We start from the raw sequence: 22,760 nt of genomic DNA on the forward strand, positions 1-22,760 counted from the left end.
CGCCCGCAGCCGGCCCCCCGGGGCTCGCCCCGCCTGTGGGGTGCCGCCATGTCGCGGCTTTGCCCGGCGCCTCGCCGCCCTGACGGGGAGAGGGATGCGGGGCTCGGTGTGGAGGAGGAAAAGGAGGAGAAGAAAGAGGAGGAGGTTTATCAGTGGGGCCTCACAGGTCAGTGCGAGGGGTTTGGTGCCGGCATTCGTCTGCCGGATGGGTTTTCTGGTCCCCGAGGGCTGGTGAGTTATTCCTGCCCCTGCGCGCTCACCCTGCTCTTACATTTCCTCAGGGTAAAGCTGTGGTGCAGCATCGTTAACTTCAGTACTTAAGTCCATGTGTAAGAAAAAGGTCGTGAAGATTCCAATTTGACTCATTTTGTGTTTGTTTTGATACACCGTGCCCGGTAATAAGGCTTGTTCTGCAGTGGTGCTCGCCGCAGCCATCTGCGCTTGGGATCTGCCCTAGCTCAAGCTGGAAAGCACCGTGTTGAAATGGGATTATTATACTATTACTAGTTTGTTAACAAATATTTCCAAACTAGTAGCTTAAAGAGCGTCCCTGAAAGTAGCACTTGCATATTTAAAAAAAGTGGCCAGAGCTGAAAGTGAAGCTGCCTTCCAGGCATGCGGAGTGGCAGCTTAATTATCAGATTAGGTTCCTTGTGCAGGCCTGTCCAATGACTTTGGGGCATTTTTATGCGTACAAGTTCCTGAATATGGTTGAAATGAATGAATTTACTGTAACATCAGTGTTTCTGCTATGCTGCAGGATAAAACAGCACCTGCCGAAAACTTGCATGCCTTTTCTATAAGGCAGTTAGTTGGCAGAAGGTCCAGTCTGTGCAGGACATGTTTGTGGTGGCTTCAAGCTGTGACAGTGTATTGGATGGCTATGTAACCTTAACACATTTCTTTTATTTCCAGGCATTAAGCTTCGTCCATATCAAATAGAAGGTGTAAATTGGCTGGTGCGATGCTACAAGGTCCAGCATGGCTGTATCCTTGGCGATGAGATGGGTCTTGGGAAGACTTGTCAGGTGTGTCACCTTCTTCTTCTGAAAAATGAGTTCTGCCCAACTTTTTAGCCGAGTGTTTCTGCACGATGAAGAAAAGCACCTAATGATTGGTCAGTTAAGCAGCCACATCCTGAAGTCCTTACACAAAAGTCAGAGCTCTTTCTTTTGTTCCCGAATCACTTAAAACCCCTATTAGGACCTGAGTAACACTCCAAAAAAAAACTTTGGGGAGGGTTGTAGAAAGATGAGTGGTCATTTTACACAGACATGTGTATGTATAATTCATAGTGTGTGCGGAATTAACAGGTAATACAGTCAGTATGGAGGCAATGATACAGTTTTGATGCACCTGCAGCAAGGTGATTTTTGAGTTTCTCAACAGGTGGATTAAAGTTGAGTACAGATAATTTTTTCAGAGTTTTTTTTTTTTTTTTAATAAGTTTTTAAATGGGATTCAGTTTCATTGGAGAACGAGTGTGCTTTAGTTCAGCTGATGGTGTTCAATGAGTCCTTAATAACAAACTGGTAGTTTCAGAAAGTGACATATAGTAGATCTTCTCTGTGACTGTGGGAGAAAGGTCTTTGGAAAAAGGGTTCCAAATACGGAGGTCATGTTTTAGGCCCTAAGCTTTTATGGCATTGATGCCGGGTCTTGTTTGGTATTACCTTAGTTCCCTGCTAGTGACCCTGTAGGAATCAGCTACAAAATTCAAGGAGGAGACAGTTTATGCATGTTCAGACATTTTCTTGTTAGTAAAAAAAATGTGTTCCCTTGCCTTCTAGACTATTTCTCTACTTCTTTATTTGACAAAAAAAGTAACGAACAAAGAGAGATTTCTGATACTGTGTCCTCTGTCCATTCTGAGCAACTGGAAGGAGGAACTGGAGAGGTAAGTTTCAGCAGTTGACCCACTCATATTCTTGCATGAAAAATTATAAAGACTCTTCAAATATGTTCAGTCTAAGAATTTCTTTTCTTTCAAAAGGAATAAAAGTAGAAAGGGAAGCTACCAAAACAATAAATCAATGCAAACACCGCTTGTATTTGATGCATTGCCCTTATGATGCTGTGATGTACATGAATTCATCCATCTTAAAGCATTGGATGACTTGCAGTACAAATGCCACCACTAGCTGCTTGTTTTTTGTTTTCTAACCCAATCCCCCCATGCTCAGCCTCTCTTAGGCAAAATCTGCTGAAGACAGCCAGGATTCTGTATGATGAAAGGTAAGACCCCTGCTGAATAGTGTTTCTTGGCATGCTCACATGCATCTAAAATACATTACATCTGTGCATGTAACCCATCTTCGCTGAGGTACAGTGTCTGGGCTGATGGCACATTTGCTGTGCCCAGAATCTGTATGTTTTAAGCTGGAGCCTTAACATTGCTTTTAAGAAGAGGTGCTGAAAGTTAAATATCAGAACACATGCATTTCTGCATGGTTGTTGAGAAATGCTGTGTCAGAATCTGAACTCAATGAGGTTAAATTTTGAACTGAGCTGGCCTCATTTGGGTAGACTTGCAGCTGGAACAGTTGGGGAAAAGCGTATCACTTAATGTGATGTACATCAACGGTGAACAGCTATCCAGGAAAAACACTAGGCAGGTATTAGGGGTGCGATTAAGTGAGGAAGAATTTTACGGACCCAACTCATCTTCCATAGGATTGGTTTTATCTTCTTTTTCACTACGAGGGATAGATTTTTTTGAGGTTCTGACTTGGGATTACTTGCTGCAGACACTGTTTGCCTTTCTTTTAACTGCCCTTGGGTCAATTATGTGGTTCCAGCTGGAGAAACTGTTCGTTCACCTGCTTTTCACAAGCTTTTTCAGTTCAGAATAGCAGATATACCATGAGACTGGTTCTCCATCATCTGTGCTGAACATTGAGAGCTAGGAGAAAGCAGTTTATATGGGACTTGTCCAAACCAAACCAGCAGCTGAGGTTCCAAGCTGAGATTCAAGTTAATCAGGAAGGGGGGAGGTTCAAGAGCTGAGATCCGGCCATGTATCACAGGAGGGTAAGGTGTTTGAATAGGAGGTTCTCATTATCTCTGCGCTATCCAAGTTTGATAATGGGGTCCAGGATCTTAAACATGAAATAATTAGTCTCACTTTTTTTTTTTGCTATCTTTCTCTTGACAACAGGTTTGCTCCAGGTCTCTCCTTCGTGACGTATGTAGGCAACAAGGAGGAACGACCCAAGCTGCAGCAGAATCTGAAAGAGCAATCTCACTTCCATGCGCTCTTAACAACATACGAGGTACACGGTGTCTTTGTCACTTGAAAGGAGGGCTCAGGCTTTTCCTTGCCTTTTCCATTCCATTGTACAGCTCAGCTCTTGTTCTCTGTACTCATCTCTGATCTTCCTCAGTGATTCTCTACTCTGTAACCCACTTCCTCCACTTAGATAAGTTGCTGCAGTTTTCACGTCCCTAAGATAATCTAATTTAACCCCAGCTGTATCACAGCTTGAGTAAAGAAAACAGAAACACCCTTAACTATTGCTATGTGGCAGCTGCGTTGCCTTCCTATGTTTCCTTACAGACCTTCAGTATTTAATGGAAACGTACACATGTGATATTTATTAAGATTCTATTAATCAGGCAACACAGGAACACTTTGAAAGAGCTTGCCTGTGTTCGTACCCTCTTCAGCATGCCCTCCTCAGATAAAATTCATTCTTGGACTGTAAAATGATAAGGTTTCTATTATAATTGACAGAGCTTTGGGCTGAATCTGGTCAGGACTCTGGTGAAGGCCCTGTCCTGATCTAGACTGACCCAGTAGGGTTGCTTCCTTGTTCACTGCTTTAGACTCTGCATGGCCTGGTGCTCCGTTGTGTGAAGTGGGGAAAAAAGCTTAACTTTTCTCTGATGGATCAGTCCCATTCAGGTGTTACTTCATATCAGTACTTTGATTTTGCTTTAGAAGTCTCTTAACAAACACACCAACCAACTAGAAATTAAATGAAAAAGCATCTTACAGATTCTTCTTCCCCTCTGATCTCCTTTTCCCTTTGACTTCTCACTTACCCTCTCCAAGTATTTTACCATTTTCTTTCTCTGGGAGCTGTGACCTGTGCTGATCTCTCTCAGCCTGCCTCTGTTTTCACGCTGCACAAGCAGGACTGCAGTGATAAAGTCCTGAATGTGATAAGTGGAGGTGCTCGTACTCAACCAAGCCTGACAAAATGATCAACTATATGGCGATATTCATTAGCTAGTGTTTTTCTCATCTCTGTTGTTCTGATGATAAAATTCTGTGCTTTTAAAAGGTTTTACTTAAGTGACGCGATTTCTCTTCCTCTTTGAATCTGAAGTTGGGCAAACAATTTGAGCATTTAAGGATATTAGCAGGTCAGATTAATCCTCTGAAGCATGTGTTTGCTTAGAGTTAGAAAGATTGTAATGCTGAAGGTGCACAGTGTTTTCTTAGAGTGAGAAGGACATGAACAAACTTTACAGACTTGAAGAATGTTTATGAAGTCTGTAAATTTCCATTAATTCTCTGAGGTTTTACTGCTGATACTTTGCCAGAGAAGCTTTAAAATGTAGGGTCACAACAGCTTGCGGTTACAAAAGCTGTCGTGTTACTTTCCTTAGGTAGTAACTGACTTCATTCCACTCTGCTGTATTTCGCCATAGTTCACAAGTAGACATAAAAGATGATCTGTTGTAACTGATGTGTTAACTTAAGTCATAAGTAACGATTCATTTCCTTTTGTTGCAGATTTGTCTGAAAGATGCAGCATTTCTCAAACTGTGAGTCTGGTTTTAATTATTTTTCAAATTTAATTCTGCAAGTCTGTCAGAGATTTCTGAAGCGAATGTTTATTTGTGTGCGAGATCCTACGCTTGTACCATGAGATCCAAAGATGCTCTTGAGTTATGATTAGAGCTTTGCCTGTACCACGTTTCAGTGAAGGATCCTTAATGTCAGTTAAGATGTGTCTGAACTTCTGCCAAGGACAATTCTCAAGCCAGTTAACTCAGAATAACATGATATATAGCAGCTTATAGCAGGATATTAAATATCAGTCCAGAAGATAGGCGTTTAGAGCAGAGGCAATCTTCAAAAGCTTCAGATTATAAAGGCATTAGATGAAAATTTATTTAAATTGACCTGCATTATACCATGGTACTTGTGCTAATACCATATCCTGAAATTTATTGCCTCTTGCCACCAGTCAGAGCTGTGGAGGGCTTACAGAGCATTGTGCTTTCTAGCAAGACTCATTCTACAGCTTAAATTCAGCCTGTAGGAAGCACTGTCATGGTCATGCAGGATTTTACAGGCACATGAAATGGGGAGGAATGTTCATATTTTTTATAATGGCATAAATGCCTTGTGATAGTGGTACGTGCTGTGACAAATGCTGGGGGCAGTCAGATACCACGAATAACTCGGGATCTTTGTAGGAGCAGAAATCCAGCAGCCCCCACAACACAATTTTGGATCTCAGCAGTAGCCAGGCCCACTGAGGGCAGCCTGTTGTTTTTCTGCAGAGCACCTGCCTTGGCCATTGCTGGAAACAGGAGGTTGTGCTGGGTGAACACATGGTAGAAGCTGCAATTTACAGAATTTACAAAATCCAGTGCAATTTACAGGTTTCAAGGGTAGCACATAACGTCAAAGCGGTGTCACTCAGCATTTTTTTCATTCTATTATTCCTTCTGAAAAAGGTAGCTGCTAATAAGCTGTGCCTTGTCCTGTGTAGGTCTTGGAACGCATTGTAAAGGTGGGTCAGAGTTAGACCCTATGGCCACCACTCCTTACAAGCAGAATAACAATAAAAATAAGTGGAGCAAAAGCCCTACTCTAATGTAATACATGGAGGGGTCAGACTGCACCTGAACTTCTGCCATGCTTCACACTGCAACATCCTCTCTGCGCTTCAGTTGCTGAGCCTGTAGGGACATTTGACTCTCCTGGCAGTGGAGATCCACCCTTAAATAGCAAAAAGAAGAATCAAGGGGAAAAAAAAAGAGCTATGGGGATCTTGTGCTTATATCATTTCCCACAGAAATGGAGGGTGGAGAGAGAAACAACAAATTCAAGTGAATTTACTCCAGTTATGATTTCAGGAAAACTCATCCAGGCTAGAGCTAAGAAGCTGTGTTGGCTCTTGAAAAGCTGTGAATTCTTTCCACCCTCCCACCCCTCTTGTGATTCTTGCATGTGGTTCATGGTGTGAGAGCATCTTGAGTTCAGCCAAGTAGAGGCACCACTTATTTCAGTCTTTTTGCACTGACAGTAGTGATTTGTTTGCACCTAACTGAAGATGCTGCTTTGTTTGTTCACAGTTTTAACTGGGCTGCCTTGGTTGTAGACGAAGCTCACAGACTGAAAAATCAGAGCTCTCTGCTTTACAAGACACTTTCCGAGGTAAAATAACTCATCCATCTTTTAGCATCTGAAGATTTTTCTCTTCACAATAGGATACATATTCTCCATTTCTTCCTCTGTGTATTTTATTAAGCTCTGGGCCACAACCATTTTCCATCAGAACTGGTGAACAGATTCCCATATTTAGTGGCAGACAGACAAGGGCCTATCGTGTTGGCCCTGTGTGGACATGGGCAGTATTTGGAGCTTGTCTCTTATTCTGACTCATGTTTGCGCTTGACAAGTTGGAGCAATTTGAGAGACCACAAAATGTAAAGAAACCACGTGTAGCACTGAACCACAGCTGTGCTACTGAAGCAATAGAAGTCTGACTGAGGCAGGACATTATAAAGTGACAAAGAGGATATCTCCAACCTTGTCTAGTTGGTAGGACCCTGAGTCATGACCTGCTGACTTCCATTGTCTCACTTTATGGAGCCACCATTGTTTATTGAAATTAGTAGAAATGCTGTAACTTCCCTTGGGCCGTCCCAGGTGAGAAAGCACCCCTGCTTTCTCATGAATGAAATGGATGTCTCTGTGAAGGATTCTTGTCATGGCAGTGAAGCATGGACGTTAGGTCTGGACTGGCAGCAGCAGCAATGAAATACAATACTTTCATAAATATTTTTTTAAGTTAGATTCCTGAAAGTCTTATCTTCTGAATGTATTTTTCATGATGACTGTATTTCAGGAGTTTTGGTTATAGTTGAAAAGAAGTAGAAGTGATTCACCTTAGCTCTCCTAATGTATTTTCTATTACTAAACTTGAGAAAAGACTTGCATTTTTTCAAAGGCAACCATATTCCCCAATTACCTTTACAAAGGTTACCATGAGCAGCATGGACCAGATAATGACACTGTGATTGTCAGAATTAGTCAGAAAATACAAATGGATGTGATCTTTTGCGGTTTCATTTCACTGGCCTATTCTGGCAGCATTTTCTAGTCAACTCTAATTACTTAACACTGAGTATGCAGTATTTGACTGTAGGAAGCAGGGATGTGGGAATTTTAATTATGTCGCTTTTGCACTTTGTTCTTGTTCTGCTATGCCATTTTCCTTGCATTGATGCTATCCTACTCAGTTTGGTGGAGCTGTTTTACCATACCATATGTTGGATGGGTTTGGCAGAAGTTTGCAGCATTCTACTGGCATTTATGTGCCACCTCTCATCTTGAGGTCAAGCTTAAAAGTGGTGTGGGTGGAGCTGCACGTTAAGTAACTTTTCATTTTCAGATACCATCTCCTAATCATTTTGTTTTGCTCCTGGTTCTTTCAGTTCTCTGTAGGCTTCAGCGTGCTACTCACGGGCACACCAATCCAGAACAGCCTCCAAGAACTGTACGCCTTACTCAGCTTTATTGAACCTGACGTTTTTCCTAGGGAAGAAGTGAAAGCATTTGTGGAGTATTACCAGGCAATTGAAAAGGAGAGTGAGACAGGTAATTAATAAGCAATGCTGTACTTGAATCAGAACCAGCCGTTATCTTGACTGGGAGGCAAGCATGTTGTATCCCCTTTATTTGCATTTTTTTTTTTTAAGGCTGGCTAGCTTTAAAATTAAGCAAATAAAAGTAACGGTTGCTTACCTTAATGTAGTTCTTAAATACATCAGGTGTGCAGCTGTCTTTTGCTTTGTCTGTAAAATCAGGCTTAAACCATTTCATTAATAGATATAAGGTTCCTTTGTACGTTTATTTTGGAAGTGTAGTTGTGAAGGTACTGCATAAATTACTTATGCTTAATTCAGTAATCTCTTTTTTTCCCTGTTTCTGAATAGCCAAAGAATTACACAATCTTCTGCAGCCATTTTTGCTTCGAAGAGTCAAGTCTGAGGTGGCTGCTGAGCTTCCAAAAAAGGTGGAAGTGGTTCTGTACCATGGCATGTCAGCTCTGCAGAGGAAGTACTACAAAGCTATTTTGATGAAAGATCTAGGTAAGTGAGGGTTTTGTACCCTATCACTTGATTTGGGGGCTGTTTGATTCATCACAAGTTAAAACCATGAAATAGGAGACATATGGATCCAGAGATGGGTTTTGGCAGGACTAGGGAGGGTTAGCTTCAGGATTCTGCTTTGGGTCAGCGTATAATTAAAAACGTTATTACCAGGTAAGCCTGTTCCTGCCTCTTGTTTTTGTGTTCAAACAAAAAGGTTATGTAGGACATTTTAGATCTGTGGATCTCTACAGATTTTCCAGTAGTAATACAGATGCCATATGGCATATTGAAAACTACTGGATGTAGATTTGAGTTTCTTAGGAAACAGCCACAGACCCTTAACCGTAACAGCTGGCTCCTTGGCACTTGGTATACAAACTAGCTGTAACGAGCAACCTGAGGTATGAGAGCAAAGGTAATTGCTTGTCTCTGAAATCTTCCTCTTTCATCAATGCATATTACATCATATGGTTTGCTGGTCCTTTTGTGCTGTATGGAAAATATAACTGGTGGGATGGAGAGCCTTTGTTCTTCTAGGGCTAATGCCTGGTGCTGCAAGGAGCCGCCATGCTTTGTGTAAACATCACCATGCAAGCTCAATCTTCTTCTTCTAAAGTCAGCCTATGTGCGTATCTCTTTGCTTTCCCCTCACAAATGTACATTCTCTATTAACTTCCTGGAAGTCTTCACTGTGCTGTATTACTTTGTCGTTGTTGGAAAATTCAAATGAACTGCACCAAATCACTTTCACTATTTCTGATTATTTCTATATCTATAATGTACTTTTAGAACAATGTCCAATGTCACTGACCCTTTCCAGGGAGTCCAGAAAGTTCCAGGGATTTTGACAAGGTGGAGGAGTTTTCATCGGGGTCTTATTTCTAAAGGCTTGATCAAAAAAAAAAAAAGTGAGGAAAATTTAGTTTGGCTCATGAAAACAAGTATGTTAATCTTGAGATGGAAATCCAAATGCAAAAGTTATGCAGTGTTACTTCTGTGCTGAAGCAGTGTAGAGCAGTGTTCAGGTGTTCTCAGTCACACAGTAGTGACATGTGGGTTTTCCTGCTCTCTTCTTTTTTCTGTGTTTTTTTTTTTGTTTCAGATGCATTTGAAAGTGAAACAGGCAAGAAAGTAACACTTCAGAATGTCTTAAGTCAGCTTCGGAAGTGTGTCGCCCACCCGTATCTTTTCAACGGTAAGAAAACACTCTTCTCTCTTTTGAAATAGAAAGAAATCCAATATTTTTTTTTGTGTACACATTGGTTTTCTATAATTGCTTGGCAATGTGTTAGAAGGAAGTAGTAAACAACGTTGTACTTGGATCAGAACCAGCTGTGAGTTTGTGACCAGTTCCAATATATGACAGCTCATCAGCGATGAGGAATAAAGAAGGGGCCTGTGAAACCTTTTTTTTTTTTTTTTTTTAACTTTAGTTCTCCACTTGATTTCTTGCGTCTAAACAACGAAATCATATTTAATTTAATCAAGTACTTCCTAAAGTATCGAGGGTGTTCTTTATAGACAAAGACCATTCACTTTTCAAACAAACATCCTGGGGGTCTGCTTGGCAGCAGTTGGCAGTGCAGACACTTAGAGCTTGACCACCGAGTTGATACTCATAGGGTATTAGGTCTGCCTCTGAAACTCCTTTCTGTTCCAGGTGTTGAACCAGAGCCCTTTGAGATTGGAGACCACATTGTTGAAGCCAGTGGCAAGCTGTGTCTGTTGGATAAACTCCTTTCCTTCTTGTATGCTGGGTATGTCATGCTGGGGTGAGGAAGGTGGGATTGAAACAGGGAGAAAAGGTAAACGAAGAATGGTTTTAGGTAGCCATAGATTGTGCAGACTATTCACCACAACTCAAGCACTGCCCTGTTTCATGCGTGCTGCTGAGTACCACAAGGAAGTCATTTCCTTATAAAGAGCTGCATTTCGGACTGTAGAGGAATCTCAAAGATTTTTGTATCTACCCTTTAAGTATTTCTCGGAACATTTCACTCTCTCTCTATTGCACGTTCTCATATAATGCCAAATTTATCCTGGGAACGTGGGAGAATATACATCTGACATGGTTTTCAGCATATATTGTTTGACTGGGTTTCCTGAGAGTAACTTCCAGTGCTGCATCAGTTCTGTTCCTTTGCACTACCTTGCCTCTATTAGCCCAGAAGGCAGAATGCGTAGTGAGCATGAGAAGAAAATTTAAGTGGACTGAAACCCAAGAATAAGCTGAAATTTCAGCTTTGAGAACAGTATTCAGCACTTCTGATCTTTACCTCTGGTGACTTCAGAACCTGGAACCCAAAGCCATTGGGTATTTCCCTCCAGCTCTCAGACGGGAGACAAATCAAACCACAGTCTGTGTTCTTGTGAAGTCTGTGAATTGGTGCCTCCTGCATGATACACAGATTCTGTCTGCTCTCATAATTGGACTGCAGTTTCCCTCTGACTACTCCCTAAAGCACAGGGCTTCAACAGACCCTACAAAGCTCTGATGTGGGAGTGGAGGGCATGCTGTGAGTAGATGCCTCTCTCCCTTGGCCACGCAGACAGCCCTGTGCAACTTCTGGACTCGAAAACGTCCGTGTTCTGTTCGACTGCAACCTGATTTAAACACAGCACTCTTTTATCACTGTCTGAGGCCCAGAGCTGGAAGGGATGAGAGTTGATTTCCCACGTAAATGCTGTCTGCAGTTGTGTGTAATCTTTGAGGGTCATAGATGGAGTAGTAAATGCTGTGCTGTCACAGAGACGCTGATACCATATTTTTCCAGCATTTAAGATACTTAGGGTATGTCATTTGAGAACAGTCCGGCGTGGCGGGTCATGTGGTGAGGAAGACCTCATGTTGAAGCTGAGGATCCTTTTAGACAGGATTCTTTGGGCCCTCACCGGGCTGTATTCAGCCATGGCAAGTGAGGCTGACTGGTTACATCTGGATGTGGGGCCGAAAACGTGGTGAGGGAATTGGCAGTGACTCTGTGAGCCTTGGTGTGCAGTGGTGGCAAGTCCTTGCTGTGTAACAGCGGCTGGTTAAGCTTTTGTAGCCCCTCTGCTGCTCTGTGAAATGCTGTCGCAGTACGTTGAAGCCCGTGACGTCTCACATTCTTCTTCCAGTGGCCATCGTGTCTTGCTGTTTTCTCAGATGACTCAGCTGCTTGACATTCTGCAGGACTACATGGATTATAGAGGTACGGTCTGTGCACTTTGGCAGCAGAGGGCTTACCTGAATGATCTCTGCCATACACTGTTCCTCTGGGCTGACCTGCCTGGGGTGGAGAAGGGGCTGTGATGGGGATTTATTGCTTCTTAGTAGATATCCTAAGTTACATCCACAGTTCGTGAGTTGGAAGGAGCTGAGTTTCACTCTGCTGTGCTACCTGCCTGTAATGAACTTGGACTTCAGTGTTGTTCTTCAAATTAGCTTCAGCTTTGGTTCCTTGATAAAATGGAGCTAAGAGATGGCAGGGTAGCAAAGGTTCATTACATACCTATCTTCAATTATATACCTGAATCCTGAAGTATTTACACTAAAGGCAGTAACTCTCAGTTCAGTTTGTCCAGTACAGAACACAAAATGTGCCACATTCATACCAGGAAATTAGTTTTTGATTAAAACAGTTGTTGGCAGTGGGGCCCCAACGTGCCTGCTTTGGCAAGGTTACCAAAGTGTTCTTGGGACCTTTTCTTTTGTTTCAGTCCACATGGCTCCATGCCTACTTGGATTTCCCATGAAAGAGGCTTTTGTTTGGTGTTTATGGTTTTGGACAGCTAATAATGCAATAGAAAGCCAAGTCTAAGGCCATATCCCATACTGCTTGCTCACAGGAAAGCACACACTGAAGGCAGGAGGGAGTTTGTTTAAGGAAGATCTGATGGTTGTTGGCCTGTATTGTGGGGCCAACAGCCAGCACAACGAAGTCTGAAATAGGACTTTGTGCTAATGTTCTTTTAATTTGCCTTTTGAATTTTCCCATCTAGTTTCCACACAGTAAATCAACTGCTAAGAATTTCTGCTTCAGATTGACTGTTGACAAAGAGTAATTTAGCTGAATATGGAAGCCAGGGTCACTACTTCAGTTTATACAAGGTTTAACTGGAAAAGAACAAAGGGGTTGAAGCGAATAAAATTCAAATCAAGGCAAGAGGATTTGGCGTAAAAACTCAGTGAGCCTATGGAGAATGAGCTAAGCAAATGAGAGCGTAGACAGAATTTCAGAAACATAAATTTTGCTTGTTTTGGTAAGGCTACAGCTACGAGAGGCTGGACGGGTCTGTCAGGGGTGAAGAGAGACACCTTGCCATCAAGAACTTTGGTCAACAGCCCATCTTTGTCTTCCTGCTGAGCACCAGAGCAGGTAAGTAAGTAAGGAAGAGACAACCCCTGTCTTGCTCCTGCACTCTTCTTTTGTTCTTTCTGGCAAGAATTCAGGGTGTTCTGAGTCCTGCAGACCCTGTTCATATGGGGGATTTTTGAGGGAGACTTGGCACATCCTGAACTTGGGTTTCTCACCTAGGACATCTGGTTTTTGTGCTTTCCTTTCAGCAGCTGATGCCAAGATACTTTTCATGTTGCACTCGTTTGAGTTACTTTTTTTTTTTTTTTCTAAGCCCTATGCCTGTTCCTGTGCCAGGCTAAGCTCAGGGATTCTCACCAGAATTTTATTTCTGCAAGTGCCAGACTTTAGGCAGGAATAGACTTCCTTTAGGTAAGCTGGTGGAATTGCTTCTTGGGTTTCCTGAACATGGATGTGCTCTCTAGCTGTCAGACAGGCTCAACTGAGAGCCTTTTACCATCCAGAGACTGCAAAGAACGCCATGGGACTGCCATCTGTGCAGTTCTTCAGGCAGATCCGGATCTTCTACACAGTTTCAGACCTCCCTGTATCGATTCAGACAAGCACCCTCATCCCGAGAGAGGATCAACACTGCTTGAGCTCAAACGTCAGACTCAGTCTAGGTTAAGTTGCTTCTTACTGCACAGCGCTGTGGCCAAGGCATCTTGTATCCAGCTGGAAACTGCTGTGCCAGCAGTATTTCCAGCCTCGTTATGTTATGGGCAGAGATCTTCAGGTGCACAACTGTCTCCACTTGCAGGGATATTCTGATTATTGTGAACTCCTTGGCATGAGCAGGAAGGAATGTACTTCAACAGGTTTCCCCTCTTTGGCTATGGTATGCTAAATGCTATAGTCAGATATTAAAAACAAACAAAAACAACAACAAAAAAAATGTATTTTTTTTTTCCTTTCATTCCACGAGAGCCCAAATTCTAACCTCAAAAACTTTTTAAGTCATGTAAATACCTAGGCCCTGGTTATCATGTAGTTGGGCATGGTGTTTTTCACTGTTTCAGCTGTCAGTTTTGCCAGTAGCCTCTATGCTGCAGCCAAGTAATGACTTGGGCAGTCTTTTTGTGGCCTCAGTGAAGGCAGTCCTCGCTGCAGAAGTTTTCCTTCCAGCTAAATAATGTCTGTGGTCATTAGTCTTAACAACCAATCTCCTTTGCATTGGTTCACTTGCATCCTATCTTCTCTCCTCCTCCTCTTTTCTTTTTTTTTTTTCCCTTTACAATGCACAGTACTATTTATTTTATTTATTTTATTATTATTTTTTTGCAGAAAACTGGAATCACAGGTAAGTATAGAAATACTAGGTTTATCCATCTCTTTGGATCACTGTGAGACTTAAGCTTGGGGTTGAGAGATAGATCAAATTTGATGTAATTGATCAGATCTGACAGAACCTTGCACAGTGTAAATTCTCCAGCGGCACCTTTATTTTCTTCTGGTGACATATTTTGTGATCTTCTTTGTTCATAGGTGGAGTTGGCATGAACCTGACAGCAGCAGATACAGTTATTTTTGCTGACAGTGATTTTAACCCACAAAACGACTTGCAAGCAATAGCAAGAGCTCACCGGATTGGGCAGCACAAGTGAGAAACGTTGCTACTTCTTGTGTGGTTGCTGAATCTCTCGGTCTTTCAGTAATTCTTTTCCTATCCATTAGAAAGGAGGCTTAAAGGACAATAGATTAAATGTCAGAGAAAGATCAGAGAATATCTCATGTCTTTGCTTTTTTCATGCAGTCTTGTCCTTGTCACGTGTCTAGGGTGCAAGCTTTGTAGATTTGAAGGAGGGGAGGGAATGTGGAGCATTTCCTGTGCTCTTGCAGTGAGCACTGGTCTTGTGTCAAGAAGTGGTTGTTTCAGCATTAAATTTCTTCTGACTGCCTTTGTTCATTTTGCTCTTGCCTTTTTGTCCCTAACAAAAGATTGGGTTAGACAGAGTTCCATGCAAGCAAAGAGCTTAACAGCTTTAGTGCACCTCAAAAAAAAAAAAAAAAGAAAATAATAAGAATTTTCTTGAACTTTTGAAGGCCTGTAAAAATTATCCGCTTGATTGGGCGAGATACAATTGAAGAAATAATCTACCGAAGAGCTGCTTCCAAGCTTCGGCTGACAAATGCCATTGTAGAAGGAGGCCAGTTTGCTCTGGGAGTACCCAAGCCTCAAGGAGCAGCAGATTTACAGGTAAAATAGAACAATAACCCTCAGTTTGACTCCAGTAATGTCTGGAAATGCCAGGGTGTTTCTTGAATTTTGTATTATATGAACCTGTTAAAGCACTTATATTTTGGGGGAGATTTGTGTTGACGTGACAGATGTGTTCAAGGAACCAAAATTATATTCTAGGTCCAGACATGATTTGAGATTTGAAGACAGTTCTTAGAATTTTGAGGTGCGTCTATTGTGTAAAAGGTGTGTGTTTTCTTGGTGAAGAGGGGAAGGCAGAACCTCTCTTGTACTACTTGTATATTTTTAATCATAACGGGTGTAAAGTGGAAGCTGACTCATTGTTTCTAGGAACGTATCCGTCTCTGTTGCTTCTCTCTCAAAAACAGAGCTGATAATGAGCACTTTGTCAACTTTTGGTTGCTAGTCTGAAACTTGCTCAGCCTTCTGTTGACCTCCTGGCAAATAAAATGTCTCAGGAGTCAGGGCGTGATTTATAATTCTGACCTGAAAGCTGAGGTTTGGGCTGAGAACTTGGGTTGAAAACATCAAGCAAAGTGAGATCAGGGGGAATGTATTCCCCTGTATGCAGCTTAACCTAGGAAAGGTTTGGAATTAGTGTATCTTTTCCCCCCGCCACCCTCTACCCCTCCATCAGCATTTATCTCAGCAATTACAATTTCCATGGGAGAAGTGGAACTGAGCCAATAGGAAATTCCACGCTGATATTTTTCTCTCCGTTAATTTTTGTGGGATATAAATTCTTCCCCTCCCCGCAGCCAACAGGCCTGGACCTTTTGGCTCTGAGGAAAAGCTGCTTGAATGCCATCAGCATAATGCTGTTTTATTGTTTAGCCTGCGGAGAAAAATGACCTTTCGAGCCTGGCTGAGAATGTTTGAGGGAGATATTCTGTAGAGGCCTGTCTCATCAGGTATTAGGAGAACTAAGCGTGTTAAAACTTAAGTATTTGGACAGGTAACACAAAGGATTAGATTCTTCCACTCTTACAACCTTTGTATTTCTGTCTCAGAAGCTCAAAACACTGGGATTGGCATGGAATTAGGATATTTTAATAATGGACTTCCCTTCTCTTTGTTAAAGCTGAGTGAAATCCTGAAATTTGGCTTGGATAAATTGCTGTCCTCTGAAGGGAGCACTATTCAAGATGTGGAGCTAGAAAACATCCTTGGAGAGACAAAGGAAGGGAAGTGGATAACGGATGTTGTCCTGCCACGCGAGGAAGAGAATGAAGAGGAGGATACAGAGAGTAAGTTAAGAATCTAAATACCTATGTAATGAGTGATACTTTAATGCTAGTAGAGAACATTTACTAGGCTGGAGTTGCATTTTTGAAGTAACAAGAAGAAAAGTGGACTTGTAATTAAACAAGTGACCTGGATTTTGTTTGTGGCTTATCCGTGGTCTTTATTTCTGAGCTTTTATTTGTCACTTGAGCTTTTTATTTGTCATTTGTAATGGTTACAATACTCTACCCAGTTTGGTGGCTAGGGGGGGCTGAATTCCTTACTGTGATTCAAATATTTTGAGACCTCAGAAGAGGGAAAGTATTCAAATTACAACTGCTGTTATTCCCCCAGAGAGCCCTTATGACAGAATTACAGTTTTAGAGACACAACAGTGACTTAAGGAAAGACCATATAGCATGTGTTACATAGTTGTCTCCGTACAAAAGATTACTGGCCATGAAAATCACGAGTTTAAGTGACCTTAAAGAGTTCCAAAATAAGAGATAAGAAATGCAGAGCCATGGAGTCTAAACAACTAGAACAAACCTATTTTGTCTTTAGAACTCTACCTTCCAATCCAAATGTCACATAACTGTGATCACTTCTCCATAACCCCATATTACACGAGAATAAATTCTAAGGAAACTTTCCCTCTTATGTCATAGTGAGACAGGCTGACTTTGCTTTGAGTACACAGTAGCACAGATCTGTGACCAAAGCAGAAATGTGGCCCTGCAGGATAGGTATTGTCCATTCTGTAGCAGTTGCCAGCAACAAGCAATTCTTTGCTGAGAGTTAGGTAAGAGTGGTATTTTCTGTTGGTACTTAAAGAAGAGCAGTGATACCACCCTGTGTAATAGTTACTGGGAAAACAGCTCACCCGATGAGCAGTAACTCTGGATTGCCAGTTCTGTGCTTTTATTTTGTTTGCAAACTCTAAAGGAGAAGTTTGCAATCCGTTTACGTGAGTTGTAAAGCTAAACAGATTCACTGCTGGTAGAGGTGGAGTGACCAAAGAGAACAGCGATGGAGCAACAACTTTAAACAGTTAATTGGCTGAAATAGGAAAAAATGAGTTAACTGGAAAGCTTTTGTCTGAGGACGTAAGTCTAGATTCAACATGATGCTGACACTGACTATACAAAAAAAGTAATGATGACAGTAACTGTCTTTTTTCTACTGAGGGTAGAATAGTGTCACAGAGAAGCCTGTTTTCTTTTGATCTCACTATATGTATTCAGATGTTAGTGGCTTTCCTTTCCTTTTTATGTTTTTTCATTATTTTTAAAGATCACATGTATGTATATGAAGGCAAAGATTATTCAAAGGAACCCAGCAGAGAAGACAAAAAAGCATTTGATCAGCTTTTGGATCTTCAGAAAGCCTTGACCGAAGAGACCACTATGGAGGGGAGAGCTCTCCGCAACAAAACAAACGTAAGGCAAAAGACATGACAGGGCATATGATGCTCTTAATTGTGGAAAATGAGGCTGGTGGTTTCAACTCTTTATCTACAGCTTGCAGAAAACACGTTAAAAGGTTTGGATGCCAATGTAGTAAGGCTCTTGAATCAGAAGGTTGGACAATTCATCAGTTCTGAAGATGGATCAGAGATACAACGTTCAGGGCACTAATATAAATTTATGTCACAAAACTGTGTATTTACGTGACTGCTGGGATTTGATGGTTAAGACCTGTGGGTAGGTAGACAAACGGGAAAGGAGTATGTAACCAGACATGGGTTTGAGGTTAACATTCTTTTTGTGTGATACTTTCTCCAGGCCCTTCTCTCAGGCCTCCGGGAGCAGTCGACCAGGAGGAAACATTTGTTGAGCACGGAGGAGCTGGAGGCTAGGAGGAAGAAGCGCCAAGAAGCAGCAGCAAAGAGAGCAAGGCTTATGGAGGAAAGAAGGAAGGCAAAAGCAGAGGCAGAACACATGAAAAAGTATGGCTTGCACTGCATCAGCTACTTTTAATCTGGTGTCTATGCTCTGGAAAAGTGTATCTGATTGCCCAAAACAAAATCGTGGTCTGCATCCACTCTGGCAGGTGGGGATGACAATATGGGAAGGAGATGATTACGAAATGGACACAGACCACCCTCATGAGAGGGTAACCTTGGTTCCTGTCTAAAATAGAGGAGGGCAGCAGAGGGAATACTAGTTGGTGTCTCCTGTGTTTTGCTGCAATCTTTTAAAACAAGGAGTTAACCACCTGCCTTTGAATTTTTTTTTTCATTGAACATGGTCTTCTCTTGTTTTGTTATAGGATGGCCTGGTGGGAGTCAAATCATTACACATCTTCCTGTCTCCCTTCAGAGGAAGGCGATTCTGAAGAAGAGTCTGAAGAAGGAGAGTCTGGGCTGAATGTGGATTTAGATTACAGAGATGTGGACCTAAACTGTATCAAGTATGTCATGGGAGATGTCACCCACCCCAAAGCAGAAGAGGAGGATGCCATCATTGTCCACTGCCTAGGTGGGACTTATGACAATAGAAATGCACAGGACCTCTGTTAAGACACTAAAGCTGAGGAAAAAAATCAGGTTAGAGTTCCTCCTGAATCAGTATCAGAGCAGCTCTTTGACCAGACCTATAGCAGAACATTATAAGCTGCTTTGGCTTCTGTTAAAATTAGCACAAAAACTCATTTTTAAAGTGGAAATGCCAACTGAAAATAAAAGCCCACAAATGACAAGCATCTATTTGTGGGAAGCCCAGGGCACAAGTCTGGGGACATATCCAGGGAGAGCATGCATCTGTTATGAGGGTACTGATAGTTCTGTATGCCCACTACCATGATCACTGCTTGGTTAAGCATCTGTAGCGGGCAGTAAGAAGGAATTATCCCTGTTAAGTTTTTCAGGGAACTGTGATAAGTTTGTTTTTCCTCGATGCTTATGGTTTATTCTCTAGGATTTGTGCTCTGTTCACGTGTGACTTCAGTTCATGTGTGGTTCCCATAGCTGTTTTTGATGGGCATTTGTTGCATTTGGCCAGAGCAGGTCCCTTTCCTGCAAGGGTGCTCTTCACTTCAGTTTCTAAAAGGAGCCTAACTTGTCATTGCATTCTAGATGACTCCGGCCGCTGGGGAAGGGGTGGTTTGTTTACAGCTCTGGAGACTCGTTCTGATCAGCCAAGAAAAGTATACGAGATGGCAGGAAAGATGAAAGGTAAGATTAAAACATGACCTTAGGCCAAGATACTTACGAGTTTAAATCCCACTGATGTTGCAGGAGTGAGGAGGCTGAATACCTTGACGGTCATATTTTTTCCTCTTTTTCTAAATCTTTACCTCTGAAAGTAGTAACGCAGAGGGTGTTTTGACTGGTCTTGGGAGCGTGAGAACTCTGCACAGGGGTTGGTCATTCTGATCCATTCGGCAAATTACCAAAAAAACAGAATCACTAAACAACTCGTTCATTATCCAGGGGATGTTTTTCACAATATGAGGCAGAGCCCCATGTTTTCTGTCAAAATGCTTTTAAGTAGGATGAAAGCCATCTCAGTCAGTATCCAGTGAGGCCTTTTGTTCCCTCTAAACATTAATCTTCTCCCGAGCATGTATTAGCAGTTTTGAGCTACCTGCAGCTGGTGAAGAATGCACATCTTGCTGTAGGGGGATCTGCTGTTTTTTATAATTTCCCAGTAGATGCTTTATTCTTGTTCCAGTGTTTGTCTTTCCATTTGTGGTCTTTGAGCGGGGAGTGTGTCTGCGTGTGTCGGGGCAGGTAATATCTGCCTTGCTTCTGTGGGCACTTAAAGTGACTGACAGACTGCTGAAACCAGCATGAGGAGATAAAGCAAAGAAGAGTAACGCAGGACATGACAGTGAAATATTTGTCTGCTGCATTCACTTACCATTGACTTTTCAGGGCTGATTTTTTTTTTCTTGTTGTTCTGTTCTTGTTTTTTGGACAGACCTGCATTTAGGAGGAACCTTGTTATTCCCCATTGATGATAAAAAATCCAGGGAAAAAGGACAGGACTTGGTGAGAATGAGAAGCTCCTTTTTGTGTTGTTCTGTCCATATTTCGAAGTTGTGTGTAATGAACTTGGGTCTTTTTCCCAATAATAGTGGCACTGAATACTAAACACGACTCAGTGGCAGTTAAACGTTAGAGAAGATGAGATTTTTTTGAGTTTATGAAAGCTAATAATTAATAATGCAGCTTTCCAGCAGCTATCACTTTATCTCATACGACTGCGTATAGACTCCATTTCAGTTTTTGTGTCTTTTCTCCTTAGTTGGCCTTGATCGTAGCTCAGCATCGAGATCGATCCAACAATTTGTCTGGCATTAAGCTGTCTGCTCTGGAAAAGGGCCTGAAGAAGATTTATTTTGCAGCTAAGAAAAGGAATGGTAAGTGTTCGTGTGGTAGAATAGTGAATCCTCCTTTACACGTGTGATTGCACCTAGAGAAGATGACCAATTTCCACCTCTCCTGTGTTACTTTTTCTGAAGTGAAGGAAAAGTGAGATCTCCATGAATAGGTTGTATTCCAAAATATGCCTTCTATTCTTGTTGGGCGGCTTGAACTCTTTATCTAGACTGCTTTCTGTGAGTGTATCTTTTCCTAATAGACCGTGCCCTCTCTTCACTCCTCAGCATCAGTACATCTTCCACGTATTGGGTATGCGACAAGAGGTTTCAACTGGTATGGTACCGAGCGCCTCATCCGGAAATATTTGGCAGCACGGGGCATCCCCACTCTCATGTATCCTTTTGGAGTGTGCTTTATTGGTTCAAAATCTAATATTGGAATGATCCCCTAACTATCTTCGTGAGGATAAGGAAAACATGCTGCAGTCCAGCTAAAAACTTGGTTTATCTGACTTTGCTGTCATTCAGGTACTCATTACACAGTAAGGACTTACTGTCTGAGGTGATAGTGATCGATTAATGTACGTCTGACAGAACTTTCTGGAAACAGATGCTCATATTCTGTTGGCAGCCATCAACGTAACTCTATATGCCACATCCGTGGAGGAGATGACTGAAACTTCAGAATAACAGAAGTGACTCAAAGTAGAAAAACTAAGGACGTGGGGGGAAAAAAACAACATTACATGTTCCAAGCAAGTTACCACTTGCTTCCTTGGTGAAACATGGGAGCTGGTGTGTGTTGGGACAAGCTCTCGTAACAAAATAGCTTTCACCTTCCAGGAAAGGAATTAGGCAGTTACAAGGAGGTTCTGTTTTGTCATTTCTCTGGGGAGACATGCGTTTCTGTAGTGCCACTGTCAGCAATGCTGTGACATCAAAAATCTGACAGAAAAACAACAGTACATAGGGCCTTCTGCCTTTTTGCTTGGTGAATCTCTTGGTGGACATGTCTGGCATTCCACAGCATTTCCTTGACACTTTTTATTAGATACTACTTCCCTAGGAATAAAGGGTTTTCCTCTGCTTCACAACCATCTTCATCTTCAACAACAGTCTCAAAGCCATGAAGAGGCAATAATTTTATTGAGAAACGTGCACAAAAAATGAGGATCTTTTTAACATCGTGTATGCATCCACTTCAGAAGCGTGGCTTGCGCAGTTATTTGTCTCTGTCTCTCTTATTTTATTGGTCAGAACATTTATATACTGTCCTTGGCTCTGGATTGGAATCAGACTAGTTCAGAGAGTATTTGGATGAGGATGTTGGCTTAATCCTAGATCTGTTTTGGAGATGGAAAATTAAACTTTCATCGGTGGTCAGTTGTTATCCCTTACATTAAAGTTCTGGCTATGACTTGGAATAATATCCCTTTAACTGCTTTTTTTTTCTCCCTTTCAGATTTCATCCCCTGTCACATTATACTTTTGTTCAGTCAGCTTTTAATGATTTCCTGGGACAGTGTACATGCACACATAAATGTCTTGATGTAAAGAAGTTGTCTGTATTAACGATGTCGCATGACACCTGTGCAGTATAAACTGTTTATATTGTCCCAGCTCCCCGGAAACCCAATTAATTTGCATTTGTTCAAGCATAAAAATTTAGCCACGTAATGATGTGCTTACAGTCTAGCAGAATCTTGACCAGAATTCTTGTCAAAGGCATGCAAGGCTGCCAAAACTTGAGGAGGGTTTTATAAATGACACCCTTCCTCCTCCCACAACTCCTTTTTCATTATGCAGTTCTTTGACTGTTGCAGCTGTTGGGCAAAACCAGTTCCTTAATGCAGCCGAAAAAGCTGTTTGAAAGGTTCCCTGACCCTTTGATTCAATTTAAAGAAATCTTAATGCAAAGTTTTTGACGTTGGCTTTATTCTGTTGCAACAGAACTTTCCTGGGCTTTGTGTTGTTGGTGCTATTTATTGGCTTTAGCACAGAGGGTACAGCCAAGCAACAGTAGCTCTCCTAGTAAGTGCCTTGACCAGAAGGAAAAAGAGACAGGGAGGTGCCAAACTTGATTCATCAGTAAATTGAGCTTCCAAAAGGAAATAATCCCACAAGTGATGGAAAGTATGTCTTTAAATAGCCAATTGCCAACATGCTTTTCATCCACGATCTTGTTACTTTAACATTATCACGCCTGATTTTTGATACAGATCGTCACGCTGACTGGCATGCTCCACGCTAGAAGCCTTTCTGAATTGGATAATTTCTCATTCCCTCTTAGCTCCTCTAGAAAACCCCAACTGATTCATTATCTCCTTTAACCC

The 22,760-nt window shown here is 41.9% G+C and overlaps 1 protein-coding gene across 2 annotated transcripts; it reads left to right on the top strand.

The window, feature by feature from the left end:
- The first annotated feature begins 18 nt into the window (after positions 1 to 18).
- On the top strand, positions 19 to 21,854 carry CHD1L (chromodomain helicase DNA binding protein 1 like). Of its 2 annotated transcripts, none has more exons than XR_014693119.1 (23): positions 19 to 166; positions 916 to 1,028; positions 1,791 to 1,897; positions 3,158 to 3,272; positions 4,742 to 4,773; positions 6,316 to 6,397; positions 7,681 to 7,843; positions 8,182 to 8,337; positions 9,443 to 9,535; positions 10,001 to 10,097; positions 11,458 to 11,531; positions 12,588 to 12,698; positions 14,163 to 14,277; positions 14,721 to 14,874; positions 15,959 to 16,124; positions 17,395 to 17,540; positions 17,886 to 18,049; positions 18,373 to 18,649; positions 19,178 to 19,276; positions 20,025 to 20,095; positions 20,352 to 20,466; positions 20,713 to 20,821; positions 21,479 to 21,854. XR_014693119.1 is itself a non-coding variant. In XM_084519371.1 (23 exons), the coding sequence occupies exons 1-23, from the start codon at positions 49 to 51 to the stop codon at positions 21,555 to 21,557; spliced, it is 2,688 nt and encodes an 895-aa protein (XP_084375497.1). In that variant the 5' UTR covers positions 19 to 48; the 3' UTR covers positions 21,558 to 21,854. The 2 variants fall into 2 exon arrangements, 1 of the variants encoding a protein (XP_084375497.1); XM_084519371.1 differs by having other exon boundaries at positions 18,373 to 18,581.
- The last annotated feature ends 906 nt before the right edge of the window (positions 21,855 to 22,760 follow it).

Source organism: Aythya ferina (assembly GCF_964211825.1).
Source record: "Aythya ferina genome assembly, chromosome: 1".
Classification (NCBI taxonomy): domain Eukaryota; kingdom Metazoa; phylum Chordata; class Aves; order Anseriformes; family Anatidae; genus Aythya; species Aythya ferina.